Source organism: Podarcis cretensis (assembly GCF_951804945.1).
Source record: "Podarcis cretensis genome assembly, chromosome: 8".
NCBI classification, from domain to species: Eukaryota; Metazoa; Chordata; class Lepidosauria; order Squamata; family Lacertidae; genus Podarcis; species Podarcis cretensis.
In genome coordinates, this window is record NC_137177.1 from 89,333,410 (window position 1) to 89,353,730 (window position 20,321).

The following is a 20,321-nucleotide window of genomic DNA, read 5'->3' on the forward strand; positions in this document are numbered from 1 at the left end:
AAGGAAAAGCGGGAGGGGCGCCGCGAACTCGGAAATTCCCTGGCGAGGCAGTAAGATGCGCCAGTCTATCCTTCGTATCTCTGCCGCTGAGGGAGAAGGTGACGACTTCAGGAGGAGGAGGAAGTTACTTCCGCTAAAAAAAAAAAAGGCGGGAGTGGGTGGGCGTGCGTGCGTGGGGAACTACACTTCCCAGCGCCCTTTGCGCCCGGTGTGCTTATATATGAGGGCTAGCTATGCGAGGGAGGGGTCCGAGGCGGGGCCGGCCTGGCCCTTTTAAAGGCCTGCGAGGGGGCGAGGGCGGCGGTGCTCCTCGTCAGGCTGCGGCGGGGACCAGGTAACCCGGGGTTGGAGGGGCCTTTCCCCGCCCTCCTCTCCCTCCCTCCCTCCCTCCGCTGAGGAGAGCTGGCCCTGTTGAATGACTGCCTGCCGCTTGGCCCTCAGGGCGGTCCCGCCGAGGCCTCCTCTGCTCGCTCCTCCCTCCCCCGCGCTGGCGGCTCAGCTGCCCGGGGGCTCCGCTCCGCCTCGCGGGCCGGGCGACCTTCCTCCGCGCCTCGCTCGGGCGGCGGCTGCTGCCCTAAGGCTGGGCTCCGGGGCCCAGTCAGGTTCGGGGTCCGCCCCGCTCGCCCGCCCGCCTTCCTTTCCCCTCTGTCTCACCCCAGCGTGAAGTGGACCGGGGCCCAGGGTCCCAATCCTCCCTCGGGGCCCCCGGGCCAGTCACTGCTTCACAGGGTTGAGCCCTCTTTCCCCCCCAGCGGTCAGGGCTGTGAGGGAATCAGTTGATGGTGCAGTGGTTAGAGGGACAGACCTGGAGCTGGGAGACCAGGCTTCCTTTCCCCATGAAGCTTGCTTGGTGACCTTGGGCCAGTCACTGCCTCTCAGCCTAAGCCTACTTTGCAAGGTGGTTGTTGGGAGCTGGAGAACTATGTAAGCCACCTTGAGCTCCATGGAGAAAATGGTGGGACAGAAATGCAACAAAGAAGTAAATAAATAAGCAAGGCTACACAGATGTGGTGGACCCAGTGGCGTAGCGTGGGGGGTGCAGGGGGGCCTGGCCACACCGGGCGCAACATCTGGGGGTTAGGGTTAGGGGGCGCAAATCCACGGGTTAGGGGGCGCAAATTACCTGTCTTGCCCCGGGTGCTGACAACCCACGCTACGCCACTGGGTGGACCAGGTTGGTGGGACGCTTCAGGCACCAAGTATGGTATCGGTCCCTGGCACATTGTGTGTATGTGTGTGGAATCGCTGGTTGCCCATCCCATCGGATACACTTTAAGAAGCACAGCTGTGAAATGCATTTGCATGTTTCACCTGCACCCTACTGTCCACTTTGTTTTGCTCAGCTGGTGGGTGGCTGAGGAGGGTGCTGTGCAAACATGGCACGGGCACTCAGCTTGCAAGCTGTGACTCCATCTGGTCCAGGCTGGCTTTCGTCTGGTTGGGGTGGCTACAGGTAGCCCAAGCTATGGCAAGCAGCAGCCTGGTGTGTACTGTGGAAGGTCAGAGTGGATTGGGTTACACCAGGGGTGCCCAAACTTTTTTCAAAGAGGGCCAGATTTGATGAAGTGAACATTGTTTGAGCTTTTTTGTTGAGCTTTTTTAAGGATTTAACCCCAAATTTGTTGACATATACTTCCACGGGGGCCAAATTAGGCTCCCGAAACAGACTTCAGACATGCCTGGGTTACGCTAACTTTTTCTGTAGCATTTAACCCTGTTGTTGATAGGAGAAACCAGACTGGGTCAGCGGGAGCGGGGAGTTGATGGTTTCTGGGTTTTATCTGCAGAAATTTGAACCCAGTGCACTGAGACCACTTGGTGTAAGAGTTGCGCAGCATCAGTAAATGTTTCTTTACTCTGTTTCCTCCTGGTGTCAACCTACTGAGTTTAACTGCACTGTAAAAGGTAAAGGTACCCCTGCCCGTACGGGCCAGTCTTGACAGACTCTGGGGTTGGTGCGCCCATCTCACTCAAGAGGCCGGGGGCCAGCGCTGTCCGGAGACACTTCCGGGTCACGTGGCCAGCGTGACAAAGCTGCATCTGGCGAGCCAGCGCAGCACACGGAAACGCCGTTTACCTTCCCGCCAGTAAGCGGTCCCTATTTATCTACTTGCACCCGGGGGTGCTTTCGAACTGCTAGGTTGGCAGGCGCTGGGACCGAGCAGCGGGAGCGCACCCCGCCGCGGGGATTCGAACCGCCGACCTTCCGATCGACAAGCCCTAGGCGCTGAGGCTTTTACCCACAGCGCCACCCGCGTCCCATTAACTGCACTGTAGCAGACCATAATCTGAAAGAAAAGCAGCTAAGCAAAGCTATCCCCACCCCACCCTACAATGTTTGAAGAAAGCACAGTCAGGAACTGGAGAAGGAGTGAAAGGGGAGTTGAACTGAATTGTCTTATGGGGCAGATAAAAAAAGGTGAGGCTTCAGGCGGCAGCTGTTTCTTGATGCAGCAGGTGAAGAAGTAACAAGTATTTAATCCTTATCTGTGTTGTTTCTCATGGAAAAGTAAGAAACCAGTTTTGATTGCTACATTAGAAGCATGCTAAGCTCCCAGAATAAATGCTGCATTCTTTACTAGAAATCCAAGTGAAGGCGACAACATAGATTCATATGTGGTTGAAAGCTGTTGGCACAAAGCTGTGTTTGGGGAGCTCCTAGTATTGTACTGTGCGTGGCATAAAATCTAAGGCAGAAGTGGCTGCAAAGTTGTCAAGTCTGGGAGCGGTATTTGTTTATTATTTACTTCGTATTATTCAACATGTGTGCATTCTTCCCCTACTCCTAGTTAACTTCACAGGGAAATTCTTTTTAGTTCCTTAAATGTGCTGATTGGGGCTAATAGGAGTTGTAGCTGGAAACATTGGGAGGGCACCAGGTTGGGGATGGTTGAACTAGATAGATTCCCAAGGTGAAGTACACCAACAGAAACAAATGAGAGAACCACTCATGGGTGCACTGAGTTCTTCTGCTTTGGAAGGTGTGCACATCTTTGACATGTTTAACTTACAAAGCCTTGCAAGATGAAACACATCAATACCAGATTAGTCATATTTTCTGGAAAATTTAAAGAGGCTCTAGGTAAATGCAATCAGAACTGCAGGTATGTATATAGTCAAGGCAGGGCCACTGGACTTCTGAGTAGCAGATTTTGATGAACACATTATCTATAGTTACTTTAGATTTGGTGTAAGAAGTTGATAGCAAGGGTCCCAGAAGATCAATGAAATGCTAGTAACAGATTACCAGGATATGTTGAAAGGCCTAGATTGCTTACGAAAAAATAAAATACATAAGCACCACCAGCAGTTCACGCACTTTGGAAGGTGCCAGTGGCCTTATACTGTAAAGGATAAAGATAAAATGGAATTGAATCATATGGGGGGAAATCATTAGTTAAATTACAGAGGGAAAAAATCAATTTAAAAACAGTGCTCTAAGTCAGAACTGTCCATTTCTTTACATCCTGCTGAAATAAAACTGCAAAGCAATTGCTTGCTGTAAATCTTAATTAAACACATTGTTTTAAAACTGCATGGAGCCTTGGAGGGAACACCACATGTTTCTCAGATACTTCTCAATATTTTAGAAAAAATACTTATTTGTATTACCCATACAGCACAATAATTGTAATTTTTAAAAGCAACTTCTCATTATATAACTGCCCAGACCATTCCTATCGCACAAAAAATGAATTCCATCAGGAGCAAACAAGGGGTGGCAGTAATCACTGGGCAGCCCAGTTTTCCCTCTTCTGTTTAAAGTAAATGTTTGACAGGTGCTTTGAGCCAGTTGCAGAGATTACTTAGTTACTAGGCATAAAATAGGAATGAAAGGTTAGCCAGATGGATCAGTAGATTACACTTGTGGTGGCTTTCCAGTACCTGCACCTTGTACCCTAGTATACGGACATGGAATTATTTTGATGACCAAGAAGGATCTCCTTTTACCCAGGTTGTTCTTTGCAAAGAAAATATACAGTGGTGCCTTGCAAGACGAAAAGAATCTGTTCTGCGATTCTCTTCGTCTAGCGGTTTTTTCGTCTTGCGAAGCAAGCCCATTGACGGCTTAGCGGATTAGCGCGCTTAGCGGCTTTTAGCGGCGCTTAGCGGCTTAGCAGATAAGCAGATAAGCGGCTTAGTGGCTTAGAAAAAGGGGGGGAAAGGGGAAAAAAGTTGGAAAAACTCGCAAGACATTTTCGTCTTGCGAAGCAAGCCCATAGGGAAATTCGTCTTGCGAAGCACCTCCAAAACGGAAAACCCTTTCGTCTAGCGGGTTTTTCGTCTTGCGAGGCATTCGTCTTGCAGGGCACCACTGTATCTTTCATAAGAGGTCATGAATTGACCTTTTGTGTTCATATTTAATTCTAAACCATGTCATTTTAACAGAGGAACTTGTAATTGAACTTGGTTTTAAATTGTTATTTACTTTTAAAATCACTGACTTCTATCCACCATAGAAGTTTTGACGAATTCAGCTAGATGACAACAAGTTCTAGATTGTGTACGTTCTCCGTGGTATTATGCAACAGTTGTTACTTTTTATGGTTTAATGTCATTTTTCATACTGTATTTGCTTTGATATCTTGTCTTTCTTGGGCTTCCTTTTGGAAATACATTAATGCCTTTCAAATATTAAAAGAAATGAAAATGTTATAGTGTTCTAGGAAGACTAGGCATGGTTATAATGGGAGGGTGAAGTGCGTGACTCAAATTTGATTTCAGGAAAAAAATCTATGTCATATCTTAACCACAGATGTGTTAAAACTTGATGCAAGAGGTTTTAGCTGAAACACCTAGTCCAAAGAACGCTGGTCGATAAAGAGGTCTAGGAATGGTTGCTTATTTAGAAAAGCTTATTCCAAATATGACAACAGCGTTGACATCTTTAAGGCAATTATTGACTCAAGGTGCTGGATTTTGACTGGAGGTCAATCCTTGAAGCAGTATTCAAGCAGTTAAAAGTTGCTCACTAACCTGCCCAATCGCCTTCTGGCCCAATCGCCTTCTAAATCCGGCCCACGGACGGTCCAGGAATTAGTGTGTTTTTACATGAGTAGAATGTGTCCTTTTAATTAAAATGCATCTCTGGGTTATTTGTGGGCCATGGGAATTTGTTTATTATTTTTTTTTCAAAATATAGTCCGGCCCCCCACAAGGTCTGTGGGACAGTGGACTGGCCCCCCGCTGAAAAAGTTTGCTGACCCCTGCAGTAAGGCAAACCTTGGTGCAGCAGCAAAAAGGACTTAGAAGGAGCCAAGTTGTCTATGAACAAATACAGTGGTACCTCGAGTTAAGTACTTAATTCGTTCTGGAGGTCCGTACTTAACCTGAAACTGTTCTTAACCTGAAGCACCACTTTAGCTAATGGGGCCTCCTCCTGCTGCTGCTGCTGCTGTGCCACCAGAGCACGATTTCTGTTCTCATCCTGAAGCAAAGTTCTTAAGCTGAAGCACTATTTCTGGGTTAGCGGAGTCTGTAAGCTGAAGCGTATGTAACCTGAAGCATATGTAACCCAAGGTACCACTGTAGCTTGTTCACATAGTCTTGATAAGCTTAGGGTGTCAAGCGAACCAGGTCTGAAGCTAAAGGGATATCTAATAGCCACTACAAATGATGGGCTTACTTTAGAATAGTAGTACCACAAGATGTCTGAACACCATATATTAAAGCAAGGGTGTGGGGGGACAGTTTCCAGTGCTTGATTTTTTCCCTCAGAAATGTTCATTAATAATTAATAATGAATGGATGCCACTTGCAAATATTAGGCAAGTTTGTCACTTTCAAAGTCTTAGCTTTGTTTACTAAATATAAGTAATATAAATCAAAATTAAGTTCTGTCTCTAGGAGGATCAACATTTTCTGATGTAAAAGACTCTGTGTGAATTACCCTAACTTGCATAGGAAATATTTCTGTGAAACCCACAGCACTGCATCAGTCAGCTACAACTGAGCTATAAACTTGAGAGGCTGTTCCTTGAAGTCTCTGTGGACTCATATCCCAGATTGAAATATTTCATGGAAAACAAGACAAAAAGAATCCCTGCTGTGTCTCATGAAAAAGATGCTGGGAATGAATTCATTGGATTTTTATTTTTAAAGGAAGTGTCATAATCTTCTGGTTGATTACTGTTCAAAATACGTGAAAGTAGTTGGAAGCAAATCTTTCAATAAAATGTGAAGATAATGCAAATATGCAACATTACCTGTGTAGTAAAATGTAGACAATACACAATTATTAGCTTAGAACCAAGGGTAAATCTATGAAGGAAAAAAATGACAAACTAACTTATCTAATTACAGGAAGAACAGGAAATATGCAAACAGGGACAGGTACGTTTTATAAGACTTTCCATATTAGTGATGGTGGGTGATAACAATTTTATATTCTTCTGTAATTAGATGAGTTATTTTGTCATTTTTTTACCTTCCATGCATTTAATTTGTGCAATTTCAACTGGCTGGCTGCGTTGTGATATTCTTGGCACCACAGGGATTCTGTTCCTGAGAACTTCTTATGCACATCAACATGTTTTACTTTTCTCTAAATCTTCAGCCAGTCTCCTTGGGCTTAATCCACTAGATGTGTCTTAATGAGGACATGGAGTGTAACTAAATCGAGCCTGGAGGCTTATATTATGTATTTGAGCATGGCTAATCCACTTTTTAGTTCACAACAATAACTTGTTGCATTAAGCCTTAAATGATGCTTCCTTTGTGTGCATGGAAGGAGTGTTGTGATCAACTTGATAGCAATCTTGGAATCTGTTGTCATGCATGGAAAGAGACACCCCCCCAAAAAAAAACACACCTTGCAATGGCTGAGAGAGACAAAAGAGTTGTCAATAAAGGACAGTCTTCCAAGGTAGGCTTGTGGGAGCGGCAGAGGGGCTTGTCCATCTGTGGGCTGAGTTTGTATAATCCAGACTTGCTGTCACCTTTAGCATGCCTGGACTTCATGCCATCTGAAAGAGGCATTTCCAATTCATGAGCACCCCTTGAATGCAAAGACCTTGCTTCATGCAGCACAGCGGGGGGAGGAGAAGACGGATGCTTAGCTGAGAATTGCAGCTGGCCAGTGCCAGCTTCCCAACTGCTGCCCTCCAGATGTTTCATGCTGCAGCTTACTGTTAGCCCAGCCATATATATGATGCTGTGGGTAATGGCAGTTGTAGCCCCAAACACCTGGAAGGCACCAAGTTGGAGAAGGCTGCTCTAGAGCAAGAGTGGAGAACCTTTGCCTTCCAAGTGTGCCAGTCATGCTTGCTGGGGCTGATGGGAACTGTGGTTCAGCAACATCTGCAAGGCCAAAGGTTCCCTACTCCTGCTCTAGAGTCTCAGAACTGCATGGATTGAGGCAGGGTCCACTAAGGATGCAGATGTACTTATTTTCTTATATTTTAATATCCTGTGTTTCTTCTGCCTTGGCATTACGGTCAAGGATGAATCAATGAGGAAACTGGGAAGGCCTTTGTGCATGCATGCTGCTGATTGGAGATGGGGGTAGAAAGTGGGTTGGGTATGCTGCCAGATTGACCCTATCTTTTCTTTTAAATTTTGGTTCAGCTGAGATTAATCCCACACTTTTTTTTTCTTTTATTGCAGCAGGTGCCTTCTGATGGTTCCAGTTGGAGGCCTACAGTTGTAGCGAGTGCCCACCCACCCCTCCCTTTTCCTCTTTTCCTTCCCCCCTCCCCTCCCTCCCTCATCTGAATCTCCCCCCCCTCCCCACCACACATGTTGTTGTGTACTTGCACTCACTAATGACAGCGTGGATCATCCTCCCCATTAGCCTCTCTGCCTTCTCGATCACTGGAATATGGATTGTGTAAGAGCTGTCTTGATTTCTGCCTGTGTTCTGCATGAATGGCTAGCCTGGAAAGTCTGTGTGTGGCTGGCTTGTGGCTTCCAGCAAATAAGCAGCAGGTTCTTTCTCTCCCTGAACTGTTGTTCTATTTAGGAGATTGCCAAAGGCAACTCAGCAAATCTGTCCCAAAGCTGTGCTCTGAATAAAAGTTCTAGCTTTTTGTGATAGATCTTGCTGACTCGAGGTTTTGCCCCATTACAGTTTAAACAGCACTTGGGCGACACTTTTGATTATTCTTTACAGTAGATCAGGGTATTCTGGCCAGGGTGGACCCTGTCTTTATCATATAGGGCCTGATTGCCTGACAAAAAGGCACACTGGTCACTGTAAGGGCAATCTTCCCTTCTGTAGTATTATTAAGAGCAAGGTGGGAAAGCTTCCCCTTTGAGAAATGTCAGCAGCTGTGGGGGGTAACAGCCCTGGTGCTGGAGGGACAGGCTTAAGTTCCACGATAACATCTTGTCTTCAGCTCTGCAAGGGCTCAGAAATAGGCTGTGTCCTTGGCTTACCCTGCAGTTCCCACCTGCAGCCACTGAGAGGAAGTTCTCTCCAGCCTCATAAAAGGTGGTGTGCGCACCACAACTTTACTAAAGAATGTTTGCTGAAAACTGGCAGGGACCCTGTGGTGTGCTGTTGTATAGGCAGGCCAGTCTCCCCCCAAGTGGAGACTCACAGGTGTGTTAGACACCAGCTGCCATCAGCCCCAAACTCCTGGAGGGTGGCTGGGTTGGAGAAGCCTGTAATACACCTTTAGCATGCCTCCATTCCAGTGGGGACAGAATGGAAGGTGGTGCTGTACGTTGCTTTTCTGGAAAGGGTTTTAATGTTTCCCAACTCTTTGGGCCCTGGCTCTGGATAGCCAGCTCAGTTAACAGCACTTTGGGAAAGTGCCCTTGTTTTTGGTCCCAGTTACACAGCGGCTGCCACTAATGATTGCTTGTGATGAGGACTACATGCAGCTAAGGAAACATTGCAGAATCATAGAATTGTAGCGCTGGAAGGAACCCAAAGGATCATTCTAGTCCAACCCCCTGCAGTGTAGGAATCACAGCTAAAGAATCCCTGATAGGTGGCCATCCAGTCATCTGTTTTAAAACCTCCAATGAAGGACAGTCTGCCTTCTTTGGGAGTCTGTACCACTTAAAGTCAGAAACTTCTTCCTAATTTTTAGTCAGAATCTCCTTTCTTGTAACTTGAATCCATTAATTCAGCTCCCCCCTCTGGAGCAGCAGAAAACAAGCTTGTGTCGCCTTCCATATAGCAGCCCTTTAGCTATTCAAAAATGGCTATCATATGACCTCTCAGTCTTCTCTTCTCTCTCTCTTTTATTTTTATTTTTCAAAAACATACACACTAATCACTCACAAATACAGAAATACAAAATAATAACCATAAAAAGGAAATAAAAATACATCCATGTGGCTTCCTTCCCCCAATACTCATCATCCCTTAATCTTTAAATTCTTGTTTACATTGCATCTTTTTTTAAAAATAATATTTATTAAAGTTTAAAATGTTACGAAAAGAAAAAGACATAATTCCAAATTAAACAAAAACATAACAACACATCACAGTAAAAAAAGAAGCGAATAGAAAAAAAGAGAAAGAAAATAATAATAAAAAAAGAAAAATAGAAACAATTAAAAAAACACAATGAACCTTCCCATAGCTTATCTTTCATTTACTTGTTTCCTTGACCTCCTCGCACCTCCCTTTTTTGGTATTCTAGTTCAGTTAGCTATTTCAGCAAATCCTTTCCATCTTTCCCAATTTTTATCCTATAATTTATCTTAATATAATGTAACTTTACCTTTCCTCCTTTCATCCATTAACAATCTATTTTTACTTAATCCTTTATAATATTTCTGCTAAAGCCACATAACTTCATTCCAGCCTCCTTCTAACATTCCTTAATTTTACAATGTTTCTGTAAATAAACTTTAAATTTCTTTCAATCTTTTTCCACCGACTCTTCTCCCTGGTCTTCTTGTTTTCATTGCATCTTATGCATCTCATCCTTAATATTCTTAATATAGTAATTCTTTATAGTTCTACTTTACAAGCAATCTATACATATCGACATGTTGTCCTTAGAACAGTGTTTAATCATACAATCTTCAAAACATTGCCATTCTAACCCTAGTTTCTGATTTGTCTGGTATCTTATGGCTGCTGTTAACTTTGCCATTTCTATAAAATCAGATAGTTTGCATATCCAATCTTCTGTTGTGGGTATAATATTTCCTTTCCAATTCTTTGGAAGTAAAAGCCTGGCTGCGGCTGTTGCATATAAAAATAATATTTTCTTACCTTGTAGAATATCCTTTCCCAATAGATATCCCAATAGATAAGCCCAATAGATATGCCTCTGGGTTTTTTTCTATAGAAAATTTGAACATCTTTTTAAACTCCTCGTGGATACATCCCCCAAAATTCTTTAACATTTTCGCAGCCCCACCATACATGCATCATAGTCCCCTCCACCTCCTTACGTTTCCAACAGAGATTGGATTTTAACTTCTTTATTTTGGCGAGTTTAAAAGTGTCATGTATCACCTATAGAACATTTTCATTAAGTTCTCTTTGATGGAGTAGCAGGCTGTAAATCTGACATCGATCTTCAAGAGCCTTTCCCACTGATCTATTTGAATTGCATGGCCGATGTCTTGGGCTCATTCGACCATTACTTTCTTTATTTCTTCGTCTTTTAGGTCCCATTCCAGTATCAGATCATACACTTTGGATAATAGTTTCTTATTGTTTTTTAATAATACTTTTTGTAATTTAGATTCTTCCTTTCCAAAGCCTATTTTTTTATCCAAATTGAAAACATTATTTAATTGGTGGTATTGGAGCCAATCTGTAAGATGGTGCCTTATCTCCTCAAATGACTGTAAGTTGCCCAGTTACTTTCCATATTTAGTTTTTTGACTATGAACGCCTTCAGCGGGGACAGCCACCATGGTGTATATGGTTCCAGTAATGGTTGGTATCTAGTCCACACCTTATACAAAGCACTTCTAACAATATGGTTGGTGAACCCTTGTGGACTTTTACTTTATTGTAACCAAGGTAGGTGGGACGCGGGTGGCGCTGTGGTCTAAACCACAGAGCCTAGGGTTTGCCGATCAGAAGGTCGGTGGTTCGAATCCCCGTGACGGGGTGAGCCCCCGTTGTTTGGTCCCAGCTCCTGCCCACCTAGCAGTTCAAAAGCACATTAAGTGCAAGTAGATAAATAGGTACCGCTCCGGCGCGAAGGTAAACGGCGTTTCCATGCGCTGCTCTGGTTCATGCTGGCCACATGACCCAGAAGCTATTTGTGGACAAACGCCAGCTCCCTCGGTCTATAGAGCAAGATGAGTGCCGCAACCCCAGAGTTGACTGGACCTAACGGTCAGGGGTACCTTTACCTTTAACCAAGGTAGGCATGCCATCCATATCTGTTATCAAAGCTCTCTAAATCCAGTATGTCTGTTTTTTCTAACAGAATCCAGTCTTTGATCCAAATTAGACACTGTGTCAGTCTTCTCTTTTCTCATAAGGCTTGATTTCCAGACCCTTGATCATCGTGGTTGCCCTCCTCTGCACACCTTCTAGCTTGTAAATATCCTTCTTAATCTGTGGTGCCCAGAACAGGACACAAGACTCCAGGCAGGGTCTGATCTAGAGCCACCTGTTCCATGTGGGTCCAGCAGAAAAAAGCAAGAGCTGTTTGATAGTAGAATGGTCTCCCTTGGGAGAATTATGGACGCTCCTTCATTGGAGGTCTTTAAGCAGAGGTTGGATGGCTGTCTGTCATGAATGCTTTAGATGAGATTCCTTCATCACTGGGGTTGTTCCAGATGAACTTGGGGTGCCCTCCAGCTTTACAATTCTTCTTCTATGACAGAAGCACAGAGGCAGACAGACGGGGTGGAAATATCCTAACCCAAACACAAACCATCTTCTGTGGCAACTACAGCCCTGTGTAAACAACCTGGGAGCAGGAATTTGCTTGGGGGGGGGGGCGGGTTTCAAGCCACAGCAAATCAGCTGGCCACTGCAACCTGTGATTTGTGTATTTGCTGAGAAGTTAGTGTTTTTGGCATTGATGTGGAACAACATTACACAGGAGCCTATAGGCCTGCGAGTGAAAGGCTGGTTTTGCGTGGTTCTCTTGTAGCATTTTGGACAGGCAGCTGTGGCAGGGAAGATAAGGCTGCCTACAAGTCTCTCCTGCTATTATGACCCATCAGCCCTCGGATCTGTTCTGGGTTAGCCTTGTTGCAATGGCTTCGTGCCCCCAAGGAAGCTCTCTCAAGGGAAGCAGCTTCCCTCCTCTGACATACTTAGGTGCAAACATAGGAATCCTCTCCTGCTGAGAGCCTCGCTGGACACAGACTGCAACTGGTTGGAACTCAGTAGTAATTTGTCAGCCTAAAATTGGAGGTGGCTGCGGAAGCTGAACATGCAGGCGAATTGGAGAGCAACAGTTGCATTTTTATCTTTGTCTCCCAGATGCTTCTTTGGAACAGCCCTCCTAGCTTGAATCTCTTCTCAGCAGGGCCAGTTTCCTGGGTAAACAACACAAAAGCAGAGAGCAGGTTGAGAGTTCCCAAAGCTCATCGGATTGTGGAAATTTTCCAAAGTCCTTTGTCTTGGTGATGGAAATTTCCAGTCTTGGGGGGTGACACATTTTACTGCTGCTTTATTGCTTACCCTGGGGAAAAGCAGTGGAGCAGGAATTGCAATTCTTTGCCTGGGGCAGTTGATGCTATCCAGTGTCACCTCTGGTCCACTCTGAACAGATGGGAGCTTGAAATGCACCCAGAGAGTGTGTGAGCAGAGCTTTGGGCAAACACTCTTGGGCTGGGATACAAGGGATTCCAGAGCAGCAGGTTTAAGCAGTTTAAGGAGCAACACCAGCCCCTTCTCAGTGCCCTTAGCCTTTACTGGCATATAGGGAAGGGAGAGGCAGAGTCCTTTGAATACTCCTTGGCTGCCTTAAAGACCTACACTGGTCCTCTGACAGGTCAGGGGAAAGGGAGACATTTGTCTTCATCTTAGTTCCTCTTAGGGGCAACCCGAGCAGGTTTTTTTTTTTACTTAGAACAGCTTAAAATATGTTTGCTGCCTGTAAACCTGAATTGTTCTTGGCATAAAAAGAATGATTTGAACACCTTCCAGAACTCTGTTGCCATTCTTGTGCATCCCGTTGTAGGCTTTTAAAGCTTATTTGTTTGTCTGCTTTGAGTTATACAAAGCTAACTGGATGTGCTTCGCTTTTGGAAAGTCAGCTTCAGGTGGTATAGGCGATATAATCTTTGAACAGTTGTTATATAATTTTTATTTGCTGATCCGGCCCCATTTGGCTGCTATGCTCACACATTTTGGTCTGAATGCTTTCATGTCCAGTCCACCCTTAACTGTATTTTTCTGTTCTGCCTCTCACAGGTATGCCATGGCAGTAATGAACCACCATGTGTGTCCTGTTGAGAACTGGTAAGTCTTTCCATAAAGCAAGAGGACAGAGTCCTAGCTCAGGGGGAGAGCAGCTGCTCTGCATGCAGAAGGTCCCCGATTTGCACCACAGAATCTCCTGGTAGGGTTGGGAATGTCCCCTGTTGAAAACAAATCCTAGAGAATTGCTGATAGAGTGTAGACAGAACTGAGCTAAGTGGACTAGTGGTCTGATCCAATATAAGACAACTTCATACGTTCCTTGTCATGTTAGCTTCTTAACATTCCTTGTCCTGCAAAACTGGCCCTGTTTCTTGTTTGTACCCCTTCTTGGAGCACGTTACATTGCCAGCTAACCTGTCCAAACTGTTGCAGGTCATATAATGAGTCCTGCTCTGCTGATTCTGCCAAGCATGGATACCCCAAAAGCTGCTGCACCTTGGAGGATGTCCCTTTGATCAGGTGAGTGGGGAAAGAATTGTAATGGGTTGCAATGGAGCTGTTCTGGGCACAGAGGCTACCCCTGCATCCCTTGTGGGTGAACCAGTTCTGGCTGGAGTTAAAATTGGGCATTGCCTATATGAACAGAAGAGCCTGTTGCATCAAGCCAATAATAAGTCTAGTCCAGCATCCTGTTCTCACAGTGGCCAGCCACATGCCTGGAGGAAACCTGCAAGCAGAATTCAAACGCAAGACCACTCTCTGTGAATCTGTCTAATCCTTTTAAATTGTCTAATTCTCTTTTAAATTGGTGGCCATCACTGCCTCTTGTAGGTGTGAGTTCCATAGTTCAACTCTGCACTGCATGAAGAAGTCCTCTTTTTTATCTTCCCTGAATCTTCCAACATTCAGCTTCATAGGATACCCGTGAGATATAATGTTATGAGACAGAGAAAACCTTTTCTCTATGCCGTGCATAATCTTATAAACTTCTATCATGTCACCTCTTACTTGCCTTTTCTCGTATTGTACTTGGCTTGGTCAGAAATAGCTGTTTTCCCAGTTGTGCCATCTTACAATGACTTCAGAAGTCCATCAGTTTGGCAACATCCAGGCAAATGTGTAGAACAAAGGCATCTTTGCTGGTTTCTCTCAGCCATGCTAACATTCTTGATTCTTTCCCCCCTGCAGTAAATGTGGCACGTATCCTCCTGAAAGTTGTCTCTTCAGTCTTATTGGGAATGTTGGAGCTTTCATGGGTAAGTGCTGCTTCTCCCCTTTCTTCACATCTGGCCAGCAAGCATCAGTAGACAGCATCCATTCCCTCCTGAAGCATAATCTTTCCAGGATACGAGCCCCTGAGAGAGAGGCTTTTCAAGAGCGAGTGCCTGACTTTCAAGGGGCATACAGGAAGCCGGCCTGGTTGTAGAGGAAACGCCTTCTGCCTGCCAAATGTGGCTAAAGGTTGTCTTGTGAAGAGCCGGGGACTGAGGGAAACCCCAATCCATTGCTCGAGGGTCTGTGTTGCATCCAGGGGCATCCTGAAGGTTGACAGATAACTTCCTGGAAACATCCACATCTGCTTAGTCTTTCTCCACATTTTTATACTGATAGACTCTTGAGTCCAGGGGCTTTCTTTCCTTTTCCTTTCTCAAAGCATTCTGCTATCAGAAATGTGGGGGAATATGGAGAAATTTTAAACTTCTGTGACCAGGCAATCAAAAGTGGTCTACACCAAGTAAAACTGAATTCTTTGACCTGTGTAATTGGAAAGAATCCATTTAACTCAGGCATAGGCAAACTCAGCCCTCCAGATATTTTGCGACTACAACTCCCATCATCCCTAGCTAACAGGTCCAGTGGTCAGGAATGATGAGAGTTGTAGTCCCAAAAGATCTGGAGGGCCAAGTTTGCCTATGCCTGATTTAACTTATTGTGACTCTGAGTCACGGAAGACACAAGGGAACCAAATCTTTCACCCACTGAAGCCTGTGTTCACTCTTGCCCCTGGCTGCTGGGATTCCAGCAGGTATTGCCCACATCTTTGCAGTGGCAGAGTGAGAAGCATGCTTTGTTTTATAAAAATAAAAAGGTTGACCTTTTCAAGAAGTTGGGCTCTGTACCCAGGGCCATATCCTGTACTTCCACAGAATTGCAGTGCATACATAAGAGTATTGCTGCTAATTTGTGGGGGCATGAAAGGGGGCCCCCTGTGCCCTGTGCCCTGTGCTGCATGGTATGTCCAATGAGTGTTTGTCTCATAACTTGGAGCAGAATCCATGGTGCCCTCTCCTTAATCTCTCTTGCTTCCCCCAACAGTGCTAGTGATCTGTTTCCTGCGCTATGGGCAGCTGATAGAACAGAGCCACAGTTCCTGGGTGAACACAACTGCACTGATCACAGGCTGTACCAACGCTGCTGGCCTGGTTGTGGTCGGCAATTTCCAGGTTGGCAGAAATTTGGGGAGGCAGCACTGGGTCTCAAAGCAGCTCCCATTTGGGAGTGACATAGTTGAGTTCCTTTTCACCTGGAGTGACCTCTTGCCTCTGGCAAGGCTGGATTATGGCCCATAGCGGGGGTGGACAGGGCAAGAAGCAGAGGACAGAGGATTTTATTTATACAGTCACCCTAGGCAATATGTACCATCTGCGAAGGCAGCCCCACCCCACGTACTCTGTGTTGGAACAACCTAATGCACACATGGAGGAGATGCACTTTGGAGAGCTACTGACTGGGGATGAAATGAGGGAGGGGGTGGCTTGAAGCGACTGGGGCGGGAGCCTTCCCCCAAAGCAAAATTCTCTTGGCACAGCCACTTTCATTGCACAGCCATTTTCATTGGGAGCCAGTGTGGTGTAGTGGTTAAGAGCGGTAGTCTCGTAATCTGGGGAACCGGGTTCGTGTCTCCGCTCCTCCACACGCAGCTGCTGGGTGACCTTGGGCCAGTCACACTTCTCTGAAGTCTCTCAGCCCCACTCACCTCACAGAGTGTTTGTTGTGGGGGAGGAAGGGAAAGGAGAATGTTAGCCGCTCTGAGACTCCTTAAAGGGAGTGAAAGGCGGGATATCAAATCCAAACTCTTCTTCTCTTCTTCTAGTGAGGCTGTGCAGGAGAATTTCCTTTGTAGACTGTGGTCCCTACTTGTCAGCAGGTGTAGGGGAAGATGCCATTTGACTTGGTGAACCCATGACACTTTGGCGGGATGGAAGACTTTTCTTAACTGCCTAAAAATGGAACGAGGAGACCTGCCTTCTTAAAAATAATAATGGGAAAGGTCAGGCTTCCACAATGGAACATGATTGCTCCAGTACCTGTGTTTGGGCTCTCCTTGTGCTTTAGGTGGACTATGCCAAATCCCTTCACTACATCGGAGCCGGTGTGGCCTTCCCGGCAGGCCTGCTTTTTGTCTGCCTTCAGTGTGTCCTCTCCTACCATGTTGCCATCTCTGTCCTGGACTTCTGGGTGGCACATCTACGTGTCTTCCTTACCACTGTGGCCTTAATTTCCCTTGTCCTGAGTATCCTTTTCTGGTGGCAGGGGCCGGGCCACTTGGTGGCAGTGTGCGCTACAGGGGGACACCCATTCCTCTAGAGAATTCCCTCCTTTCTCACACAGGATTTCCTTTCTCCTGAAGGGCTTCACCATGGCTGCGTTATTCTGTGGTTCTTCAGCTTGCCTTCTTGATACCTGTGCTCCCAACCCTGGCCCTGTGCTTCTCTTCTGGCCAGAGACAAGAGGACCTGCAGCCTCCCAGCTAACTCCTGTCCCCTGGCCATGCTGGCTGCAAAGGCTGGGGGAAGTCTGCATCCAGCAACATGGAGAGCCACAAGTTTGCTACCTAAGCTTTTGGGCAGGCATGGGGAACCTTTGGCCCTCCACATGCCACTGGTGCCAATAGATGTAGTTCACAAACACTTGGAGAGCCAAAGTTTTCCACACTTTTTAGGCATTTGCAGTTTACACACACAATTAATTGCCTGGGCGTAGTTTCAGGAAGGTTCTCTGATCCACTGCTTCAAACTGGGCTCAAGATCTTGTTTGTTCATGCGCTGGGAAGGCGTTGCAGCCAGCTAGCCAGCCCCTCATCCTCTGCACACATCCCATTTGCCACAGGTGTCTCAGTTCCCTGTCACATTTGGCCAAACATATAGATCCTTAAGGAGGTCACCACTTCTCAAACCAAAACTTTTTTTTTCACAGGTAACTTTATGCTGTTGACTGCCAGCCAGTTGAAATTACACAAATTAAATGCCTGGAAGGCAGAGAGCTTAAAAGCTCCTTTTGCACAGGAGTTTCCTGTCATGGAAAGAGCTTTTAAGCTCCGTTTTGCTCATCAGACTCTGGGAGGGTCTGGCAAGATCTTGCGGGAACTTGGGTGGCTCTGCAAGATCTTGCAGGAGCCTTCCAGAGCCCAGTAAAGCAAACCTTGCTTAGGGGCTAATACCTGTTTGGTGCACCAGCTCCAGATGGCAAGATCGTTTTTGTGCCATCTCTGGAGTGTAACCCCATGCCAGATGTGAGTTTGCTGTATTTACATCCTTTCCTATAAATGGAACCTTAGGAGGTGTCCAGGTGGTTCCTAAGTGATCTCCCATCCAGGTGCTGACCAGACCCATCCTGTTTAGTAGTTTTAGGAAGGTGGGGGTCCACAGCCTGGGCCTATGGAGCCGAGTCCTAAAGCACCACCAGAGCCCGAAAGGTGGCTGTATCAGTTCTTTCTGTCATGTCTCAGGAGTGGGCGGACTTCAGGCTTGCCAGGTCTACTTGTTTTTGTTTTAAACTATAAATCCAGGATATACCAGCCAGAGCCAGGTGTGAAAGACTCACACTCCAAATTAAAAACAGGTTGCTTCTGTATATAGACTGTGTATAGAATTTGTTTTAAGAATTTTAATGTAGTTGTCCTTCTCACACAAGAAAATCTGCTGGTAGCTTTCTTAATTTTAGCAGTATAACTGAGGAGACAAACGTTACTTTGAGGCTAGATAGGAGTTGGAAAGCCATTCTAATCGATTGGAAAACATCCAGAGGTGTACTAGAGAGCCAGTGGGGTGTAGTGATTAGAGAGTTGGGCAAAGACCTCCGAGACCGGGGTTCCAATTTCCACGTGGCCATGAAGCTCACCTTGGGGACAAGCCATTACCTCTCCGCTTAACCTACTTCACTGGATTGTTGTGGGGATTAAATGAGGGGAGAACTGGGTATGCCACCTTGAGCTCCTTGGAGAAAAAGTGGGGTATAAATGCAATAGCTTAAACAAAGGAATAGTAGGTCCCAGTTCTGCCCACTTTTGCTCAAAGAGGGCCTATTCTGCCAACATCACAAAGCCAGCCAAGCCAACCCACCTTCCGCAGGCATGCCTACTTTTCCTTGACTCTCCCACAGGTGGAATCTTCTTCATCCACGAGAGCTTCCTCCTGCAGCACCTGGCTGCCATCTGCGAATGGGTCTTCGTCATTGACATCCTCATCTTCTATGGCACTTTCACCTACGAGTTTGGTGCCGTCTCCAATGACACCATGGTGGCTGCGCTGCAGCATTCGAACAGCAGGGGGTGCAAATCACCAGGCAGCAGCAGCACCTCAACTCACCTTAACTGTAACCCTGAGAGCATCGCTATGATCTGAGGGAAACGGGTGGGGATGGCGTTGCTTTTCCATCCCACATCCGGCAGCTTTGGTGAGCTGCCTTTTTTTCCCCCAATGGGGGAAGAGGGGCACCTTTTCCCTCCTGGGGATTTTAATTTTGTACCAAAAGATTTTTTTTTTTAAAAAAAGAAAAATATTATTGCTGCCAACACTCTCCTCTAATTCCCCTCTGTCGTTGCTCGGTGCTGCACTCTTAAGGGAGGAAAGACAGTGCCTATTTGTCTAAGAGCACTGGGTGGCAGGAGGCAGAACTCTCAAATAAGCCCCCCACCTATATAGCTTGGATCATGACCACCTTTCCTGAAAACCTGTCCTTGCTGGCAGCTAAGCTTTCTCACCCAACCTACTGCACACACACTCTGGGGGTTTGGACTACAGTTCCCACCAGCATGGCCAGGTGATGCTGAGGCTGATGGGAGTTGTAATCCAATGCACCTGGAGGGCAGCGGGAGGTTGGGGGAGGTTGCTGCAGAGCCTGGCCCTCCTGCTGCCCCACCCCCAGGGCCTGCAAACTGGTGCCAAAGGAAACAGCTGTTTCCAGATTCATTTCCAAGCAGAGCCAGACTCGTTTCCCAAAGGTGCTTGGAATACAGTTTGGGTGCCTGCAGACAATGGCTGCTCTTGGAAAATATGACTGCATCTCACTGCCGCTCCCCACCTACTTTCCTTTTGGGGTGATATAGGGGACCTACGTGAGCTGCTTGAGCAAAGAGGCAGGGGACAGGTGGGTTTAGTGAATGAAGGATACCCCTCACTACTCTCTGGGAGGTGACCACCACCTCCATACTTTGGCCTGTAAGAAGTAATGTGGTCTCGACGCAACAAGAATATTGATGCACCTGGGGAAAACAGGGTGGAGAAGCAACAAAAGGAGACTCTGTCTTAGGGAAAAGACGAATGTCCCCACCCCAGGACTTGGCACACTACCTAAGGCAGATTTCCACGATCTGCCCCATAAGTATCTGGGCTGAACAGGGAGGAGGAGGATTCTGTTCCTCAGCCCCCCATGTCTGAGCTGGTATGTTTGAGTAAAACTGTTTTGGTATTTTTTAGAAGTTTTTTTTTATATATCTCTATATAAAATGTGTATAAAGAGAGTTGTATCAGAACAGCGCTGCCTTGTCTGATGGGTGTGTGTCTGTCTACGTGTACAGCAGCAACAGAAGAGCATCACAAGCAAGGTGCCCCTTCCACACCCTGTGCGCACATCCAGGAATTGCAAAAGGAAGAGTGCCTACAGAAAAGGGAAGGGGGTACACCTGAGGCCCCCCTCCCTCGCTTTGTCTCTTAGGAAGTGGGTCGTAGAGGAGGCTCCACTCTGATAAATGCAATTTTGTCTGGAAGGCAACAATAGGGGACTGCAGCTTCTAACCGCTCTGAAATCACTCTCTCCAGGCAGAATGGGAGAGTGCCAGAGTTTGGTGCTA

General features: G+C 46.3%; 1 protein-coding gene and 1 long non-coding RNA gene across 3 annotated transcripts; both read left to right on the forward strand.

Annotated features, from left to right (window-relative positions):
- Positions 1 to 218: 218 nt before the first annotated feature.
- On the forward strand, positions 219 to 20,003 carry TMEM150A (transmembrane protein 150A). Of its 2 annotated transcripts, none has more exons than XM_079987596.1 (7): positions 219 to 334; positions 13,301 to 13,348; positions 13,682 to 13,768; positions 14,438 to 14,505; positions 15,566 to 15,693; positions 16,586 to 16,763; positions 18,632 to 20,003. In XM_079987596.1, exons 1-7 carry the CDS (start codon positions 234 to 236, stop codon positions 18,871 to 18,873), a joined length of 852 nt encoding a protein of 283 aa, XP_079843722.1. In that variant the 5' UTR covers positions 219 to 233; the 3' UTR covers positions 18,874 to 20,003. The 2 variants fall into 2 exon arrangements, with proteins under 2 accessions (XP_079843722.1, XP_079843721.1); XM_079987595.1 differs by lacking the exon at positions 219 to 334 and adding an exon at positions 7,673 to 7,828.
- On the forward strand, positions 357 to 7,670 carry LOC307222418. The gene is made up of 5 exons (XR_013841746.1): positions 357 to 1,019; positions 1,175 to 1,905; positions 2,281 to 2,457; positions 6,304 to 6,333; positions 7,606 to 7,670. It is a non-coding gene; the product is annotated as an uncharacterized lncRNA (long non-coding RNA).
- Positions 20,004 to 20,321: the final 318 nt, after the last annotated feature.

Coding starts and splice junctions, on each gene's coding strand:
- TMEM150A (XM_079987596.1), top strand. CDS start 234: ATGCGAGGGAGGGGTCCGAGGCGGGGCCGGCCTGGCCCTTTTAAAGGC. Junction 13,349..13,681: donor GTGTGTCCTGTTGAGAACTG/GTAAGTCTTTCC, acceptor AAACTGTTGCAG/GTCATATAATGAGTCCTGCT. Junction 14,506..15,565: donor GAATGTTGGAGCTTTCATGG/GTAAGTGCTGCT, acceptor TTCCCCCAACAG/TGCTAGTGATCTGTTTCCTG.